Source organism: Myotis brandtii, unplaced genomic scaffold (assembly GCF_000412655.1).
Source record: "Myotis brandtii unplaced genomic scaffold, ASM41265v1 scaffold1120, whole genome shotgun sequence".
NCBI classification, from domain to species: Eukaryota; Metazoa; Chordata; class Mammalia; order Chiroptera; family Vespertilionidae; genus Myotis; species Myotis brandtii.
Genome location: NW_005353839.1, coordinates 279,547 through 296,019, shown reverse-complemented (window position 1 = coordinate 296,019; position 16,473 = coordinate 279,547). Strand labels below are relative to the sequence as shown.

The window sequence follows — 16,473 nt, the reverse complement described above, 5'->3', positions numbered from 1 at the left end:
AGGGCTGAAAGAATATTCTTTTTTAAAAAAATATATTTTATTGATTTTTTACAGAGAGGAAGGGAGAGGGATAGAGAGTTAGAAACATCGATGAGAGAGAAACATCGATCAGCTGCCTCCTGCACAGCCCCTACTGGGGATGTGCCCGCAACCAAGGTACATGCCCTTGACCGGAATCGAACCTGGGACCCTTCAGTCCGCAGGCCGATGCTCTATCCACTGAGCCAAACCGGTTAGGGCGAATATTCTTATTTTATAGACCTGTCGGTCACAATTTAGTTCATCTGGAAAGCTGTGAAGGGGTAAATAAAATCATACTCTTTTATTTATTTCCTTATTTATTTGCTTTAATTTTATTAAATTTATTGGGATATTGCTGGTTAATAAAATTATATAGGTTTCAATTGTAAAATTCTATTATATATCATGTGTACATTGTATTGTACTCAGCACCCAAAGTCAAGTCTCCTTTTGTTAGCATATATTTACACACTCATTTTACAGGAGAGTCTAATAAATTAGAATATTCACAGAACAGAAAGAGTAGGCCACTTTCAGGATTCCTGTGCACTGGTTCCACCTCAGGTTTGTTTTCCTGGAAGACCTAAGAAACGCTTGCCTGATTTTTCCCCTCCCTCGCTCCCTTGCTCCCTCCCTCCTTCCCTCTCTTTCTCTCTCCTTCCCTATCTCTTTCTTCACTTTTCACTGGGGCATTAGGACATTCAGAATTTGAATGAGTGAGCACACCAGGGAGAAGCAGGGGCAGTTTAGAGAATGAGGATATTCAAGAGGGATCCCTCAACTCACGTAAAGATGAGAAGTACTTTTATTTTAGGAGAAACATGGTGTTCAGTGTCATGTTGGAATTTTTCCATCCTTTATCACCAAATCTCTTTATTTCCTCCTTCATGTCCCTCCCTAGAGTGACTGCCTTTCACCTGCTCACACCTGGTTCATGGCTTCAGCTGCCCTCTTGGTTGGCCTAACTCTGAAATTCTTCTCCCTCCAAAACAGCCTCTGCCATTTGCATCCTGATATTTAACATATGTCATAATTAGATTCCACTGTGCTTATTGGCTGTTATATATCAACACTTCCAATAAGTACCTTCTCTTCAACAGTATTTATTGCTCACAAGCAGGTACAAGGCACTGTTGCCTGGTGGTGGATGCAGAAGTGAATACAACTATCACCTCTTATGTGCGTCTCTTCATGATCATGAAGTCATGGATCTTGTCCTTGAGTGATGTATAATGTAGAGGGAGATAAATAATCATCCATATGTGAGGCAGAATGGAATGAGTTATAATGACTGAAGGACCAACAGGGGAAAGAAAGGGGTGCAAAAAGAGCCATAATTAAGTTCACTAATCATATCAGGAAATCATAGAGGACTGGGTATTACACAATGTGTAGAGGGAGAAGGGGTGGAGCACACAGTCTCGCCGAGGCTCTGTGCCACATAGGCAAGGGGCTGTGACCATGCATGGTGTGTCTGGGGAGGTGTCCAAAATACATCATGCAGATCCAGGGCTGTTTTGTTTGTTTGTTTATGGTTTCCTCATGTGGATGCCCTCTGTCTTCTTCACTCTCTGCCAAATGCTATTCATCCTTCAAGGCCCAGTTTCAGCTCCGCCTCCCCCATCAGGTCCTTTCTGACTGTGCTAGCCGGTGCCACTCCAGGTCATATGTAGTTCAGCATTTAGCTGTAGTGTCTGTGCCGGAATTGGTTTCTCAGTTAGCCCAGGGCAGACATTACACTCATCTCATTCTTTGGGGGCCTTGCAGCCCCAACAAAGTGCTAAAGATAGTGAGGGCCAGGGGGTTTTATGGGTCCATTCACTAGGACTAACAGCCTCATTCTGCCTAAATGCAGTTTAGTGTTGCTGTTCAGTCTGGGGTTGTTTGTGGGCATTTAGGATTTAGCTGGTTATATTTGTTAGCTCATAAGGGGAGCAATTTTTCAAATACTCATTTGAGTGTTCCGCTCAGACGTAGCAGGGGAGAGGGAGGAGCACCTAACCTTGAGCTGAACTCTATGACTCTCTGGGTGAAGCCTTGGGAACTGGGTTGGGCCTCGTTTCATAATCTGCAACATCATCTCTCAAGTTCCTGCTCGAGAATGACTTTGCTTCGTTCAAGTCTCTTGTTTTGATGGTTGGGTTGCACTTAGTTCCCCTAAAGTGTCAGAGATATAACTTGTCATTCTCTTTTGGAGAATGGGGTACTGGGCATGGCTTCTTGGTGTTGAGGCTGCTTGCATAATGTGTTTGTCTGGTTCTGCAGACAATGAGAACTAGTTATAGTAAGGAATCGGCTCATGTAGTTATGGAGATTGAGAAAGCCCAAGATCTGTAGTCGGCAAGCTGGAGTGGTGATGGTATATAGTTCTAGTCTGAGTCTGAGTCTGAGTCTGAAGGCCTGAGAGCCAGGAGAGCTAATGGTGTAAGTACAGTCCACGTGCAAGTGTAAAGGCAGAAGAAGACCAATGACCCAGCTCAAAGACACACACACACACACACACACACACACACACACACACACACAGAGAGAGAGAGAGAGAGAGAGAGAGAGAGAGAGAATTCTCCCTTACGTCACCTTTTTGTTCTATTCAAGCTTTCAGTGGATTTAGTGATGCCCACCCAGGAAAACAGGATTAATCACTTAGTCTACAAAATCAAATGTTAATCTCACCTAGAAACACCCTCACAGATGCATTTGAGTAAAGTTTAACCAAATATCTGTGCACCCCTGGCCCCACCAAGTTGACACATAAAGTTAACCATCACAGAGTGACAAAGAAGGAAAGCTTGGCTGGAAAGAAAGTCTCATGAAGCTTTTGAAGTAGGGCCTGAAGAAAAATGCCCCAACACGTGAGAAACCCACAGAAAGTGCATTTTCCAACACAATATTTGGGGAGCATGTCTGTACTGCTGAGAGCCAGACTCTGACGACTTCTCACGTTGTACTGTCATGTACGGTTGCACTGGTCCAGCCAGTTGTACATGAACAAAGGTTCCTGGGTAAAGGGGGCAAGTGGAGGCTAAAATGCACGCAGCTCACACTCTACTTACCAAGTCATGCACTTGGGTGAGGGGCTGCATCTGCCTAAAGGAAAAAGGGGGCCTTTGCCTAATTTTCCCAAGCCATGAACCAGGGCTTCTCCTGCATATTGAGTGTCAGTAGAGCATCTTAGGTGGCGTGCCACGGTGTATTACAGATGTGTGTGCACAATACGGGTCCTCTCTATGTTTGGAGTTGCTGGGAAGGGTCATCACCTGTAATCACAAGAGGCCTCTAGCCACAGGGAGCCTCCAGACATGAGCAATCTTGATTGTTTACTTCATTGTGCCATAAAAATATTTTCTACATGTGCTGCGATGTAAAGAAGATTGGAGAGCACTGTGCCAAGGGACTTGCCTTATTCATCCAGAAGGCAATGCACCCATTTCAGAAAGGGCACATGTCCATCTGTCTATCTAAGCACAAGCTATGTCCAGCAGCAGACGGCTTCCTGGTTTTCATATTGGGATGTGGCGATTTGCAGTCTTCAGGTAAGAGCTGGGCAGAGAAAGTCTGGGTCCAGGGCATCTGCCATTATCTGTGGTTATGGTTTAGTTTCCATGGAGAGAATGCTGTCTGGCAGCCTAGATCACAGATACATAGCTTGGAGTCCTAGGAGGTTTGCTGTCCTGAGTGCTGATGGTTTTGTCCACCTGTGCCCACGAGGGAGAGAGAGGACATGTTAACATAAAGGTGCTGCTGGGGAATTCCAGTTCCCATGAGGAACCCAGGGGAGTTGCCCCGAGGAAGAGTCTGGGGTAGCAGGGCCTTGCCCTTTGCTGAGTCTTTCACCTCTGCCCCAGCCGCCCCATCTGGAAGCCTTTGGGTCATCAACTTTTTCACCCAGAAAAAAGCAGGAGGGAATGGTTTTGATCATAGGCTTGAGGCAACAGCCAGGCTCAAGCCACTTGCTTTCCTTGTTCCTAGTTGAGGTCCAGTTCCTTCTGTACCTTCCCCTATTCACCGTGGCAAGTCACCTCTGCTAGCATCTCCCGTGCTCCAGTTTAGAACACTGCAGACAACCTGCCCACTGGCTTGAGGAGTCTTTGATCTTAAATCACATACTGACCAATGAATAACTGTCATTCAACTTGTCTAGAGGATTCACTTTGAGATATCTCAATTCGGGACTCCCTGATGAATTCCTCAAGTCTAGTTCTTCACACTGTGAGCTCCTCCTCTGTTTCCTCCCACTCTCCTTCAGATCTGGTTCAAACATGTGAGCACCTTGCCCCTCACTTCTTGCTTCTCCTTCCTCCTTTCTTTTCCTTCTCTTCTTGCCTCACTCACCTCCTTTTTTTCCTCCTCCTTCCTTCCCTTTGGTGATCACTGAGGAAAAAAAGGCCCTCTGTCTCTTTCTGCGGGGCGCTTGGCTTACCTTTACAACTTTCCTACTTGTCCGGCTCACAGATGCCTTAAAGAGTCAGCTCTTGAATTTTACTTATGGATTCATTTACATTCCGTTCCACGTTCCCAATATATCCTCCCACCATTCATTTATTATCATTATTTTCCCATTTTTCTAGACTCCTGGGTTCAAATTTATCTTTCATGATTAGCTTCCTGCGTATTAGCTCAGCTATTAAACAGGAACACTTTCAAAACATTTGATTCCCCAAGAGACCCCAGAGCTGTCATTCTGACAGTAGCAGAAATGAGGACCCTCAGGTGGTGACCGCCCCTCAACAGATCCCCCAAATGGAAAGTTCTGTTAAAGGACAGGGTTGACTGTTCCTTTGCACATTCCAGGGAAAGACACCAAAGCACAGGGACTTGTGACTGTCACTAGACCACGACAAATGGTTGTGCAGGTTGCATACTGTTAAAACTCAGCTGAGGGAGCAAATGGGAGCCGAAATGAGCCTGTGTTCTACTTGCCAGTCTCTGTATCTGGTATGGGCCTCTGGGAGGCTCCTGTTTTCTTATTTTCACACCGTGAGCTAACAGAGGCCCTGGGTATTGCAGAGGCTGAGGTTTCCAAACTATGATCAGGGGCTCAGGGGGTCCTGCACTTAAAGGGTGGGATCAGCACCCCAAACAGGCCAGCCTGTGAATAACCATTGACCTGGGGAGTAGGGCTCTGTGCATGTGTGGAAGTACCTTAGACCAAAGCCCTCAGCCAGTAGTCCTGAGAAGTCTAGAGAGGAGTCCCAAGGAAACCAGCTGGCCCCTTGTTGAATGAACAGGGTGTAATAGCAGAATTGTTGGAACAGATATGACAACAGGGATAAAACGTTAGAAAGGATTGGCATTATCAGAGTACCGCACTGTGGAATATGTTGTGTTTCTTGGCTTCTCCTTGGTGGGGAGCACCTGTAAAACACCTGTCATTCACTTAGTCATGGAACCCAAGCACAATGTTATGTGTCCCCCTTCCTACTTCTAACCCTGCCCATCACTCCTCCCTGGTAGCATTTTCACCAGGTGGACTTCTCTCCAGGCCTCAGCTCTGCTTCCACCCAGCTTTGGAGAAGTTCTGGGTCAGATGAGGGTGTGATGGGAGGGTGGGTAGCATTTGGGCAAAAAAAATCAAGAAGAGGGGTTTGCATGGTGGAGACTGAGTTTCGCTTAGTCAGGGTATTAGCTTTCCATGGGCTTTATCAGTCCAAACACAGTGCTAGATTCATCAGGCAGGCCTCAGTTTACCCCTTCAGAGGAGCAGCCTGGTAGAGGCACAGAGAAAGGTGATACCAGGTAAAATACTGATTCAGGGTAGAGGCGAGGGAGGGGCAGGCAGGTCAAAGGCAGGTGGGAGTTAGCCGGTGTGGGACAGAGTGACTCTGAGCCTGAGGAAAGTAAGCTGCTGCTGCAGGCAGACAAGTTAATCGAGTTCAAGGGCACCGCTCTCAGCTCTGTGACCTTGGAGCCCCCTTAAGCAACCTGTTCACATGGAACAGCCCTCCCCTCACACCAGGGGCTCTCTTGTAGCTTGTCCCCTGTAAAGGATGCTTCACTCTTAATCATGATTCTCATCTAACCTTGAGCCAGACCCCCACATGAAAGTTTAGGGCCTCACCCTGGAGGCTGCCATGGGGTGACAATTGACCACCTTCCTGTCCCCATAGAGAGAATCCTGGCGTCATTTCCCTGACATGGTATTTCCCTGATATGGTATTTCCAGATTCTTGCCTGTTCTGGCGAGGCAGTAGTAAAGAGAGGCCTGCCACCAGTGACTCCCTGTCCTGGGAGTGCTGGTGAAGATCCATGAGTCGCATCAGCTCACCTTGGACGGGGAGATTTCATCGTAGATTCTGAGCTCTTCTGGCTGAGGATCTCTTGGAGCATTGACATATGTGTATACTGTGTTCTTTGAGGCAGCATCTGTGTCACAAATAAAGATAGAAACACAGTATTCAAAAGGTGGATGACTTGCTCTAGCCCAGGGGTCGGCAAACTCATTAGTCAACAGAGCCAAATATCAACAGTACAACGATTGAAATTTCTTTTGAGAGCCAAATTTTTTAAACTTAAACTATATAGGTAGGTACATTGTTATTAACTTAATTAGGGTACTCCTAAGGCTTAGGAAGAGCCACACTCAAGGGGCCAAAGAGCCGCATGTGGCTCACGAGCCGCAGTTTGCCGACCACGGCCGTAGCCGATTTGACTCAGTGAATAGAGCATTGGCTTATAGACCGAAGGGTCCTGGGTTGGAATCCGGTCAAGGGCATGTACCTCAGTTGCAGGCTCCTCCCCGGCCAGGACCCTGGTCGGGGCTCATGCAGGAGGCAACCAATCGATGTGTTTCTCTCACATCGATATTTCTCTCTCTTTCCCTTTCTTCCCCTCTCTCTAAAAAAAAAAAAATCAATGGAAGAATATCCTTGTTGTTGTTAAAAAAACAACAACAAACACACACACAAAACCAAAACCAAAAGGTGGATGACTTTTTAGAGATGGTCTATTCTAATATTTTCTTTTTAAGGTGAAGAAATGAAGCCCTAAGAGATGGCTCCCATCCTCTTGAGATGGATGCTTGGGTGTTTGGACTGTCTTTCCCTCTTCTAGGGATGCCATGTGCTATGGGAAGCACCCAGCTCAAGCCTCACCCAGAGCTCAGCGGGAATTCTTTTTTCTAGAGTCCACATTAGGCTAAAGAGACTCTCTTCAATCTCTGCGTGGGCAGTCAAAGTAGCTCTTCTACCCAGGCTCTTCTTAGTGTCTCTGGCACTTAGCATTGACTGCCTTGCATGGCTAGTTGTTTTTTAACGAGAAGGTCTTGGTTTTTCTACTAGATTGAGTCTCTCTAGTTATACACTGTGTTGGAATCTTCTGGTACATACATTACTGTTATTGCCTCAACGTTAAGCACATAGCAGACGCTCTACAAACAGTTGAGGCTTGCTAGATTGACTCACACAGTCAAACATTGATAAAGCTCCCTCCATGTGCCAGACTGTGTGTGAAGCTACAGAGAAGCAGACAGGAGAGACACGTTTCTACTTTTAATAATTTATGGGCTGGTAGAAGCCCTCATCCCAGTGTACCACTTTTCTTTGCTCCTAACATGGAACATTTTAGGATCAAGTTGAAAAGATACAGCTAGAATTTAGAGTCTTCATGTTCAAGGGCACTAACATAGCCACACTTAGCAGATCTGAGTTGAGCAATCTCAGAAGGATCCAACATTTCAGAGTTTAGTCCTGTCCAGCCCCTGCCTCAGACTTGGTGAGTGAGCTAGACTGAGTGTTCTCTTGTCTCACTTATAGATTAAAAAAAAAAAGCAGCCCTTTTTCCTTCCCAAGAGACGGTAAGGCAAGCATTTTAAACTCAAAGGCTAACATGGGCCAAATAAACGAGACATGTGGCCCGCAGGCTGCGAGTTTGACATGCTTGCTGTAAGGTATTGAAGACAGATGTCTTTTTTTGAGGAACCCTGAAGATCACCTATGGCCTGAGCGGGTTCTGTGACTTCTCATCATGAGGCCAAGCCAGGGCCTATCCATGATAGGTATGGTAGCTAACATTGACTGAGTACCTACTATGTGCCAGGCACCAGACAAGTGTTTTACATGTGGAATTCCATTGAACCCATTACTATGCATATTTTATAATTGAGAAAATGGAGACTCACAATGATAAAATAACTGGTAGCTGATAAGTGGAAAAGCTGGGACCTTCACCCCAGACCAAGCATGTCAAACTCAAAGACTAACACAGGCCGAATAAACAAGGCATGCAGCCCGCGGGCTGCGAGTTTGACATGCTCGCCCCAGACTGTCTGCAAAGCACAAGCTTAGCCTTAACCACTCTGCTGTGAATTCGTCTCTCCCACTCGTCATCCAGAGAAACTTGTGGCTGAAAACTTACCAGGTTTCTTATGGAAGGTCTTGAAGGAGGAACCTGAGGAATCAGACCAAAGGAGAGTCAAGAACCGGGAAGCAGAGGGAGAGCCTCCTACATCCAGGCTTCTTATTCTGATTTGAGTGAAGGGGAGATTTTGGGTGGATATGGGGTCAGGACGAATAGGATGGTGTAATTTCCCCCTAGGGTGTGAAGGTCAGGTTTTCTGACTTGAAAATAGCACAAATACAGAAGAATCCAGAGGGATCTGGAAGAATCTAGTGACAACCATGGAATACCAAATTAGGACATGTTCCTCAGTGACTCTCCAAAGTAAAAAATATGATGGAATTGAAAGTGACCCTGAAGACCCTCTAATCCAGTGGTTCTCAACCTTCTGGCCCTTTAAATACAGTTCCTCATGTTGTGACCCAACCATAAAATTATTTTCGTTGCTACTTCATAACTGTAATGTTGCTACTGTTATAAATCGTAATGTAAATATCTGATATGCAGGATGGTCTTAGGCGACCCCTGTGAAAGGGTCATTCGACCACCAAAGGGGTCACGACCCACAGGTTGAGAACCGCTGCCCAAGCCTTATATCACATGTAAGAACTCTGAGCCAGAGAGGTAAAGATAGATGCCTAATGAAGCACAGCTTATTAATGGGGGTGCTAAACTTGAACCCAAGCTCTGGGCCCACTAGATACTGGTGATCCCATGAACAGATTCTGAAGAGCCTTCAGAGTGATACCATACAGGCAGGGCCATCAGTCTGGGAGATTGTGTGGTTGGTGGGGTGGGGATTGTAGAAATGCTGATTCCCTGGGACAAAAGACCTCTCCACACCACCTTGGGTAAGTGACTCCAGTCCTAGGGAGAAGGAAGGTGCATTTCCACGTTGGGGAAATCCTACCTTGTCCTTTCTTGCAAAAAAGGAACAAAAGCACTGACGGTAGGATGACTATAACCAGAAAGAGCACAGCCAGTCCACTCAGCAATCCAGCACGGTGAATATGGAGGCCCGTGGGGCTATCTGGAAATGGAAAAGGCAGTGAGACAACTCTCGGAAAATAGGCCCAAGATGCTGGGCAGGCTTGGCCACATTCCAGGGGCATTGTCCAAACTGGGGACCCTCCAGGGGAGTACCAGAGCTTTGAGGGAAACTATACTTTCTGCTATTGAAAGTCAGGGTTAGAAACTGAACCAGGGATCATCCCTCTGGTTTGGACCTGTTTCCAGGGCTTCCTGGGAGGAGAGGCCCCTGGGGACCAAGCCTAGCATAAGGGAGGCACATTGCCCTGGAGCATGAGGCCCACACTCAGGCCTTACAGCTCTCCAGAGTGATCGGTAGGACTCCAGGAGAGATGGACAGAGCTGTTACCTGCACAGAGCTGCTGGGCAGAGATGGAGTCCGAATTGTTGCTGACGGGGTTCCAGGCTGTACAGGTGTAAGTCAGCTCTTGGTTGTTAGGAGTCTGGAAGACTTGGAGAACACTACCCTCTGTCCCCATGGGACTCCAACTGTACCTCACATTTTTTTCTTCTTTCTCCATGGAGCATGTCAGTGTGACATTACAAGTACTGTTCCAAGATGTCGTTAAACTCTGGGTAATTTTCGGCTTCCCAAGCCTACCTATGGAGGGGAAACACATTAGCCTATACCAGCTTGTGAGGGCCAACTGCTATATTTAAAAAAATTTGTTTCAAATGTTTATTAAACACAGCTATCATGTAAAAGCAAAGTATAAAAAGTTAAAATAAAATAAACCATATTAAAAACAGAATAAATACTCAAAACTCATCACTTTCTAATTTTTTGACAATTTTACCATTATTTGTGCCCGAAAAGTTATTTCTATCTATGTATCTGTCTTTTGTAATGATGTGTAAAGTCTTTCCCACTCTGCATGTCTTAAAATGATCTATTTGTGACATCATGGATGGTTCTTGAAGCTATGATGCTAATAAATCAGATGAAAAAGGATAAAAACCATATGACTTCACTCGTATGTGAAATATAAAACAAAAAGTAACAAACTATCAAAATAAAACAAAAACTTAGACACAGACAGCAGAATAGAGGTTACCAAAGGGGAAGTCAGGTAGGGCAAAGGGGGTCAAATATATTATGGAAGGAAACTAGACTTTGAGGCGTGAGCACACAATATTGTATACAGATGTTGTACACCTGAAATTTATATAATGTTATTAACCATTGTCACCCGAATAAATTTAATATAAAAAAATCAGCCACAGTGGGAGTATTTATATCACAGGAATTGGCAAATGCTACAAACTTGGACTTGATTTATTGTCTTGTTGATGGTTGCTCTAGACTTAAGAAAGCAATGGAGGAAAGGTTACTAAAGAAGATTAAACTTAAAAGTGTGTCCTGTCTATAGCCATTACATTGCAAATAGCAACAACAACAAAAAAAAATTAAAAAATAAAAACAAATTAGAAAATATTCTTCAGGTATTTGAAAGCCACTATCCAATTCAGCAAAGAAGTTGCAACTAAATGTATAAAGGGATGAAAACAAACATCTTAAAGTTATTGCAATAAACTGCTATGAATATTTGTATACAAGTTTCTGCCTGAAATAAGATTTGGTTTCTCTGAGATAAGTGCCCAAGAATGAAATCATATGTAAAACCATTTCTTTTAATTTAAAAAATGTATTGTGATAAAATATACATGGCATAACATTTAGTATTTTAACCATTTTTAATTGTACAGTTAAGTACATTCACATTGTTGTGCAAACATCAGCGCTATTTATCTGAGAACTTCTCCCCTCCCCCTTTAAAATAGGTTCTATCTTTTAGAGCAATTTAAGGTTCTTAAAAAAACTGAGTAGAGAGTACAGGGAGTTACCATATGTACCCTGCCCCATTCACTCACAGCCTCCTCCATCATCAACATCCCCACCAGAGTGGTACATACAATAGATAATGTACATTGATGCACTATCATGATCACACAAAGTTCACAGGTGATATGCACTCTTGGTGTTGTATATTCTATGAGTTTTGACAAATATATAGTGACATGTATTCAGCATTATAGATCACACAGTAGAGTTTCACTGCCCTAAAAACCCTCTGTGCTCTGCTTATTTATCCCTCCCTCCCCTAAACCCCTGGCAAGCACCGACCCTTTACTGTCTCCATGGTTTAAGTTACCTCCATGCCTTTTCATGGCTTTTTAGCTCTCTCCAGATCTCAGAACTTCTAAGAAGTTCTGACCACCAGGGGGCAGCGCAGAATGAAGGAAGGCCCTGGCCAGCAGCTGGCAGCTGCTAGGGACCCTACTGGTGCACAAATTTCTTGCACTGGGCCTCTAGTAGTTATATAAGATGTTACCATTGGGAGAGACTGAGTATAGTGGACACAGAACCTCCCTGTACATGTCTTTACACCTTTCTATGTACCTGTAATTATTTCAAAATAAGAAGTTTTCTAAAGTACTTTGCACACACTGTCTCACGTGGTCCTCACAATAACCATGGGAAGTGAGTAGTATGATTATTCACATTTTATAGAAAAGAAAAACAAGGCCACGGGGCAAATGCTGATAGAAGGTTACATTGCCTAAAAACAAGCAAAGCCACACCCTCTTGAAAAGTATTAATATAGTGATGGTTATTTATAAGCATAAAATGATTTAGGGAACCCAGTAGTCAGAAATACAGTTGTTCTGCAATAGCAAATGTGCAAAGTAAAAATAAAAAACAAGCCCTTTATCTTCCCACGACTTACGATAAACTTGAAGTTTGTAGGTCCTGGTGAGTGTCTCCTTTTCAGAGTTCATTGTATTTATGTCAGCTTTGTAGATGGATGCATCTTCCATCCTCAGATTGCTGATCTCCAAGTTGTAGTTCTGACTTGAGACGCTTACTCGTTGTTTATAGTTTTGGTGGGTCACAATGACTTGGGGGGGTGCGCCTGAGAGGGCCACTACAACAGCGACGGATGTTTCGGAACTCACCCAGTTAATGTTGGTAATTTGCTGTATGTTTTGGATATTTAAAGGGAAAGTAACTGTTTCCCCCAGAATCCCATTCACCGTGAGCATGTTTGTGTTGCGTTCAGCTGCTTCCAGACCTGAGGACATAAATAGAAAATTGTAGCCATTTGGCTGTTGCACTGTTCAGAGCTCCCTGTCTCCCCAGGCTGGAGTCTCCCTTAGGCGCTCCCATGGATGCAGATCACCCAGTTTCTTGAGGATGCCTTTTTGTTTTGGCATTCTACCCTAGACATATTTAATATGTTATGATGGATACATTTTTTAAAGGATTATCATTCAAAAATGAAGTTTTCCAGTGAATTTCCAGGGATCTATTTAATTAAAAACATGTTTATCTAGACTTACAGACTCTGAGAGCTAGAAGGAACATAAGCCTCCATGAGGTCTGAGATATTGAATGTCTTTCTTTCCCAATATCAGATGTCCAAGAAGTGGAAGGGTTGGGGGAGGGCCTGGGATGGCTCCTGTGGTCTTTGCAAAAAGGTTACATTTATGCTTCTATTCCTGGCAGGTACAGTGCTCTGGAGTAAATACTCCCTAAGTTGACGATTTGGGGGATCTTTTTTGTTAACTAGTGTATCTCCAGTCCCCGGAAGAGTACCTGACACACAGTGGGTGGTTAGTAAATACTTCTGGGACATAGTGATAAATGGATTTCACTTGTGTGTTGCCTAGAATGTCTTGGAACAACTTCTGAAGTAAAGTTCATCTATTCATTCATACATTTATGAATGAATGCATAGATTTATTCAAGGTCAGCTTTGTTTCAGATACTGTGGTAGGTATTTATTAATGTAATCTATAATACGAATGTTTGTTGAGCAAACTACTCTTTTAAGCATTAGGAAAAACACACCGAGGTCAGGAGACAAACTATTGATGGAAGATTACAGAACTAATGTAATAAGGAGTTGGGGATACAATGGTGAACAAAAATAGATATACTTCCTGCTCTCCAGAATGTAACAGTTAAATAAAGAGACCAATGTGGACGAGGTAACCACAAACGGTTAAATACAAAGCAAGTAAGTATTATGGCGGTTGAGAGAAAATAGCAAGAGGGACTTGATCTGTTTTGGGAATCCAGGGACACTTTCTAGTAAAAGCTGAAGGATGAGTGAATTTATTTATTTATTCCTCACCTGAGGATATTTTTCCATTGGATTTTTAGAGAGAGTGGAAGAGAGAGGGAAAGGCAGAGAGAAATATCAATGTGAGAGAAACACATCAGTTGGTTGCCTCCTGTATGACCCCTGACCAGGGCCCGGACCAAGGAGGAGCGCGCAACCGAAGTATGTGCCCTTGATCGGATTTGAACTCGGGACCCTTCGGTCCTCGGGCTGACACTCTATCCACTGAGCCAAACCGGTCAAAGCAAGAATGAGTGTTTTTAAAATCTAACATGAGAAAAAAAAATTAAAGGTTTATTTTTCTTTCCCTCCATCACCTAATAAAATAAAGTGATTTAAATGCATAATTTGTGAAATGAAAGGCAATCCTATATAATAAAAGCCTAATATGCAAATTGACCGAACGATGGAATGACCAGTGGAACGACCGGTCTCTATGACACGCACTGCCCACCAGGGGGTTGGCACTCAATGCAGGAGCTGCCCCCAGCCCGCAGACCCCAGGCCATCCAAGGTGGGTGCCAGTGGGGCCCCCATCGCTCCACCAATCAATCACCTCACAGATTGGCCCTGATTGCTGACCAGGCCTAAGGACCCTACCCATACACAAATTTTGTGCATCTGGCCTCTAGTATAATTATAAGATGTTATTTTTCTCATCTTTTTCCTCTTCTCTCATTACTTTCTTATTCTCACTGAGCTCTATTTAGTAAGAAATAGTGTTTTGAGCCACCACGGATTATATTACAAATGTTTAAAAAACCAAGAGACACAGGCACTGACCCATCAAGTAAGAGTATCAGCCATAAACAATAACAGTGCTCCTCTGATGAATATTGGCTGCATGTAAGCCCCAAAGAGCAGGACATAAGTTTTCCACATAAGTGGGTTCAGGCTGACCCTAAAATTTATTCAAGGCTTGGCACAAAGAGAGCAAGAAGAAGGGTCATTGAGAATACAGGTCATTTTGAAGTGTCATAAAAGCAAAGGACCTGGCCAATGTGTCTCAGTGGTTGAGCATCTACCTATGAACCAGGAGGTCACGGTAAGATTCCTGGTCAGGGCACATGCCCGGTTGCAAGCTCGATCCCCCAGTAGAGGGCCTGCAGGAGGCAGCTGATCAATGATTCTCTCTCATTATTGATGTTTCTATGTCTCTTCTTCTCCCTTCCTCTCTGAAATCAATTTAAAAAAATTTAAAAAGCAAAGGGATTTTTAACTTGTCTCACTAAGGCCGCCTTTGTCCTCAGCCAGTAAGCAGTTCCTGAATGAACCCAGGGGCTGCAAATATAAACCTCTTTTCTTTCAGACCAACCAACATTTCCTCTGAGGAAGACCACCGCAGGCAAGGCCTGACGACTTAGTTAGGGGAGGATATGTAACAGGGCCCTGGGGGGCGCGAGAGACTAAGGACCCTCATTTACAAACATTAAGTGCTATCTATGTGCCAGATGCTGTGTTAGGGACTCAGGGGTGAATAGGACATGGCTGCAGTCCTGGTAAAGACAGATGTGTATAAAGTACTGCATTCAATGTGATATGTGGTAAGAGCACAAGGAACACACCCTTGGGGGACCAAGGAGAAACTAAGGTTGCTTTCAGTGGCAGGAGTCATAGTTTACCAACATTCATTCTCTTGAACATGAATTCTCTCCAGGTAAACTGTCCCATTGGGCTAATGACATCAGGGAGAGGGACATGCGGAGGGTCCCAGCCTGAGTCTCTGGATGTCCCAGATATAGTTTATGTGACTTGTGCAGTCACGCAGAGCCTTGAGTGCAGAGAGACCCTGAATTTAGTTTAATGATGCTGCAACACCTTGAAATTCTTCATAGTATTTGAACAAGGAGCCCCATAGTTAATGCTGTACTGGGTTCTACAAATTATACAACTGGTCCTGGTGCCAGATCTTAAGGCTAAGGCCCCTAGTACCTAATTGCCATTCTGCTCGTTGGATTCAGGTCAGATGTGAGAAGATGGATAAAGTGTGTGTGCCATTGCCTCATCATTTTGGTGAGTTCTTTCATCAGACTCCAGGAAGTGTGTAGGCAGTTTGCTAAGGTAGAGTTCTTAGTGTTAGAGCAGTTGGGCAGCCACAGCATGGTGGATGTGGGGTGCTGCTTTTGTAGTTTGTGTATCTTATCTTCCATGGCAAGTCATCAGGAAGTGGTGCAGGCTGGGTGGCCGATAGAAGGAGCTGGGGGAAGTCCTGCTGTTATTTGTGCTGCTGCTGTGGTGAGAATTCTGGGCTTGCTGAGAAATGGCATAGGGTTTGTACAGGCATAAGGTAAAGATTCTCCCACCTTCAAATGTTCCAAACGTGATGTAAGAGAGGCAGCTGCAAAACCTTAGCATGTGGTGGAAAGATAGGGAGGCTGAAGATGTAGGTGCTAGTACTTACATGTATGAGCTGGGTAACCTTATAAAATCACAAAACCTTTCTGAGTCTCAGTTTCTTCATTCATAGAATGGAAATAATAGCTATAAAATTGCCCTACCTAATTAGTGATCAGCAAATCATACAATATGAGTGAAAATGCTTCACTAACCATCAAGGCAAATACATGTTAGTTATTTCTGAGGTTAATAATGACAATGAGGATGAGAATCATCCTCCTCATCTCTTTTTTATTAATTCATTAATTTAAAAAATTGATTTCAGAGAGGAACGGATTGGGAGGAAGAGATATAGGATGTCCCAAAATTCACGCAAGATTTGAATTTTGCGTGAGCATTAACAACAACAACAACAAAAAATAAAAGCCTAATTTTACTTGGTTTATTGAATCAGATTCTAATATCTGTTGCCCTTTGATTTCAATCCCTTCAATTTGATAAGCATTACCAAGGACCAACGATGGCCCAGGAGCAGGGACAATGAAGACCAATGAAGACCACGGCTTTGCGTATGTGCCAGCAAAGCCATGAAGGCCATTTACCCGATGTGCTATTCCATACATAA

The 16,473-nt window shown here is 44.0% G+C and overlaps 1 protein-coding gene across 3 annotated transcripts in view; it reads right to left on the bottom strand.

The window, feature by feature from the left end:
• Window positions 1-276: 276 nt before the first annotated feature.
• Window positions 277-16,473, bottom strand: part of CD84 (CD84 molecule) — a 34,174-nt gene continuing 17,977 nt past the window's right edge. For all 3 annotated transcript variants that reach the window (XM_014547325.1, XM_005857761.2, XM_014547330.1), the window contains 6 exons: window positions 12,114-12,458; window positions 9,734-9,985; window positions 9,266-9,385; window positions 8,374-8,406; window positions 6,287-6,384; window positions 277-3,716 (listed from right to left, as the gene is read on the bottom strand). In XM_014547325.1, the coding sequence (XP_014402811.1) occupies window positions 3,648-3,716; window positions 6,287-6,384; window positions 8,374-8,406; window positions 9,266-9,385; window positions 9,734-9,985; window positions 12,114-12,458 (917 nt within the window). In that variant the 3' untranslated portion in view covers window positions 277-3,647. The remainder of the gene's footprint in view (window positions 3,717-6,286; window positions 6,385-8,373; window positions 8,407-9,265; window positions 9,386-9,733; window positions 9,986-12,113; window positions 12,459-16,473) is intronic.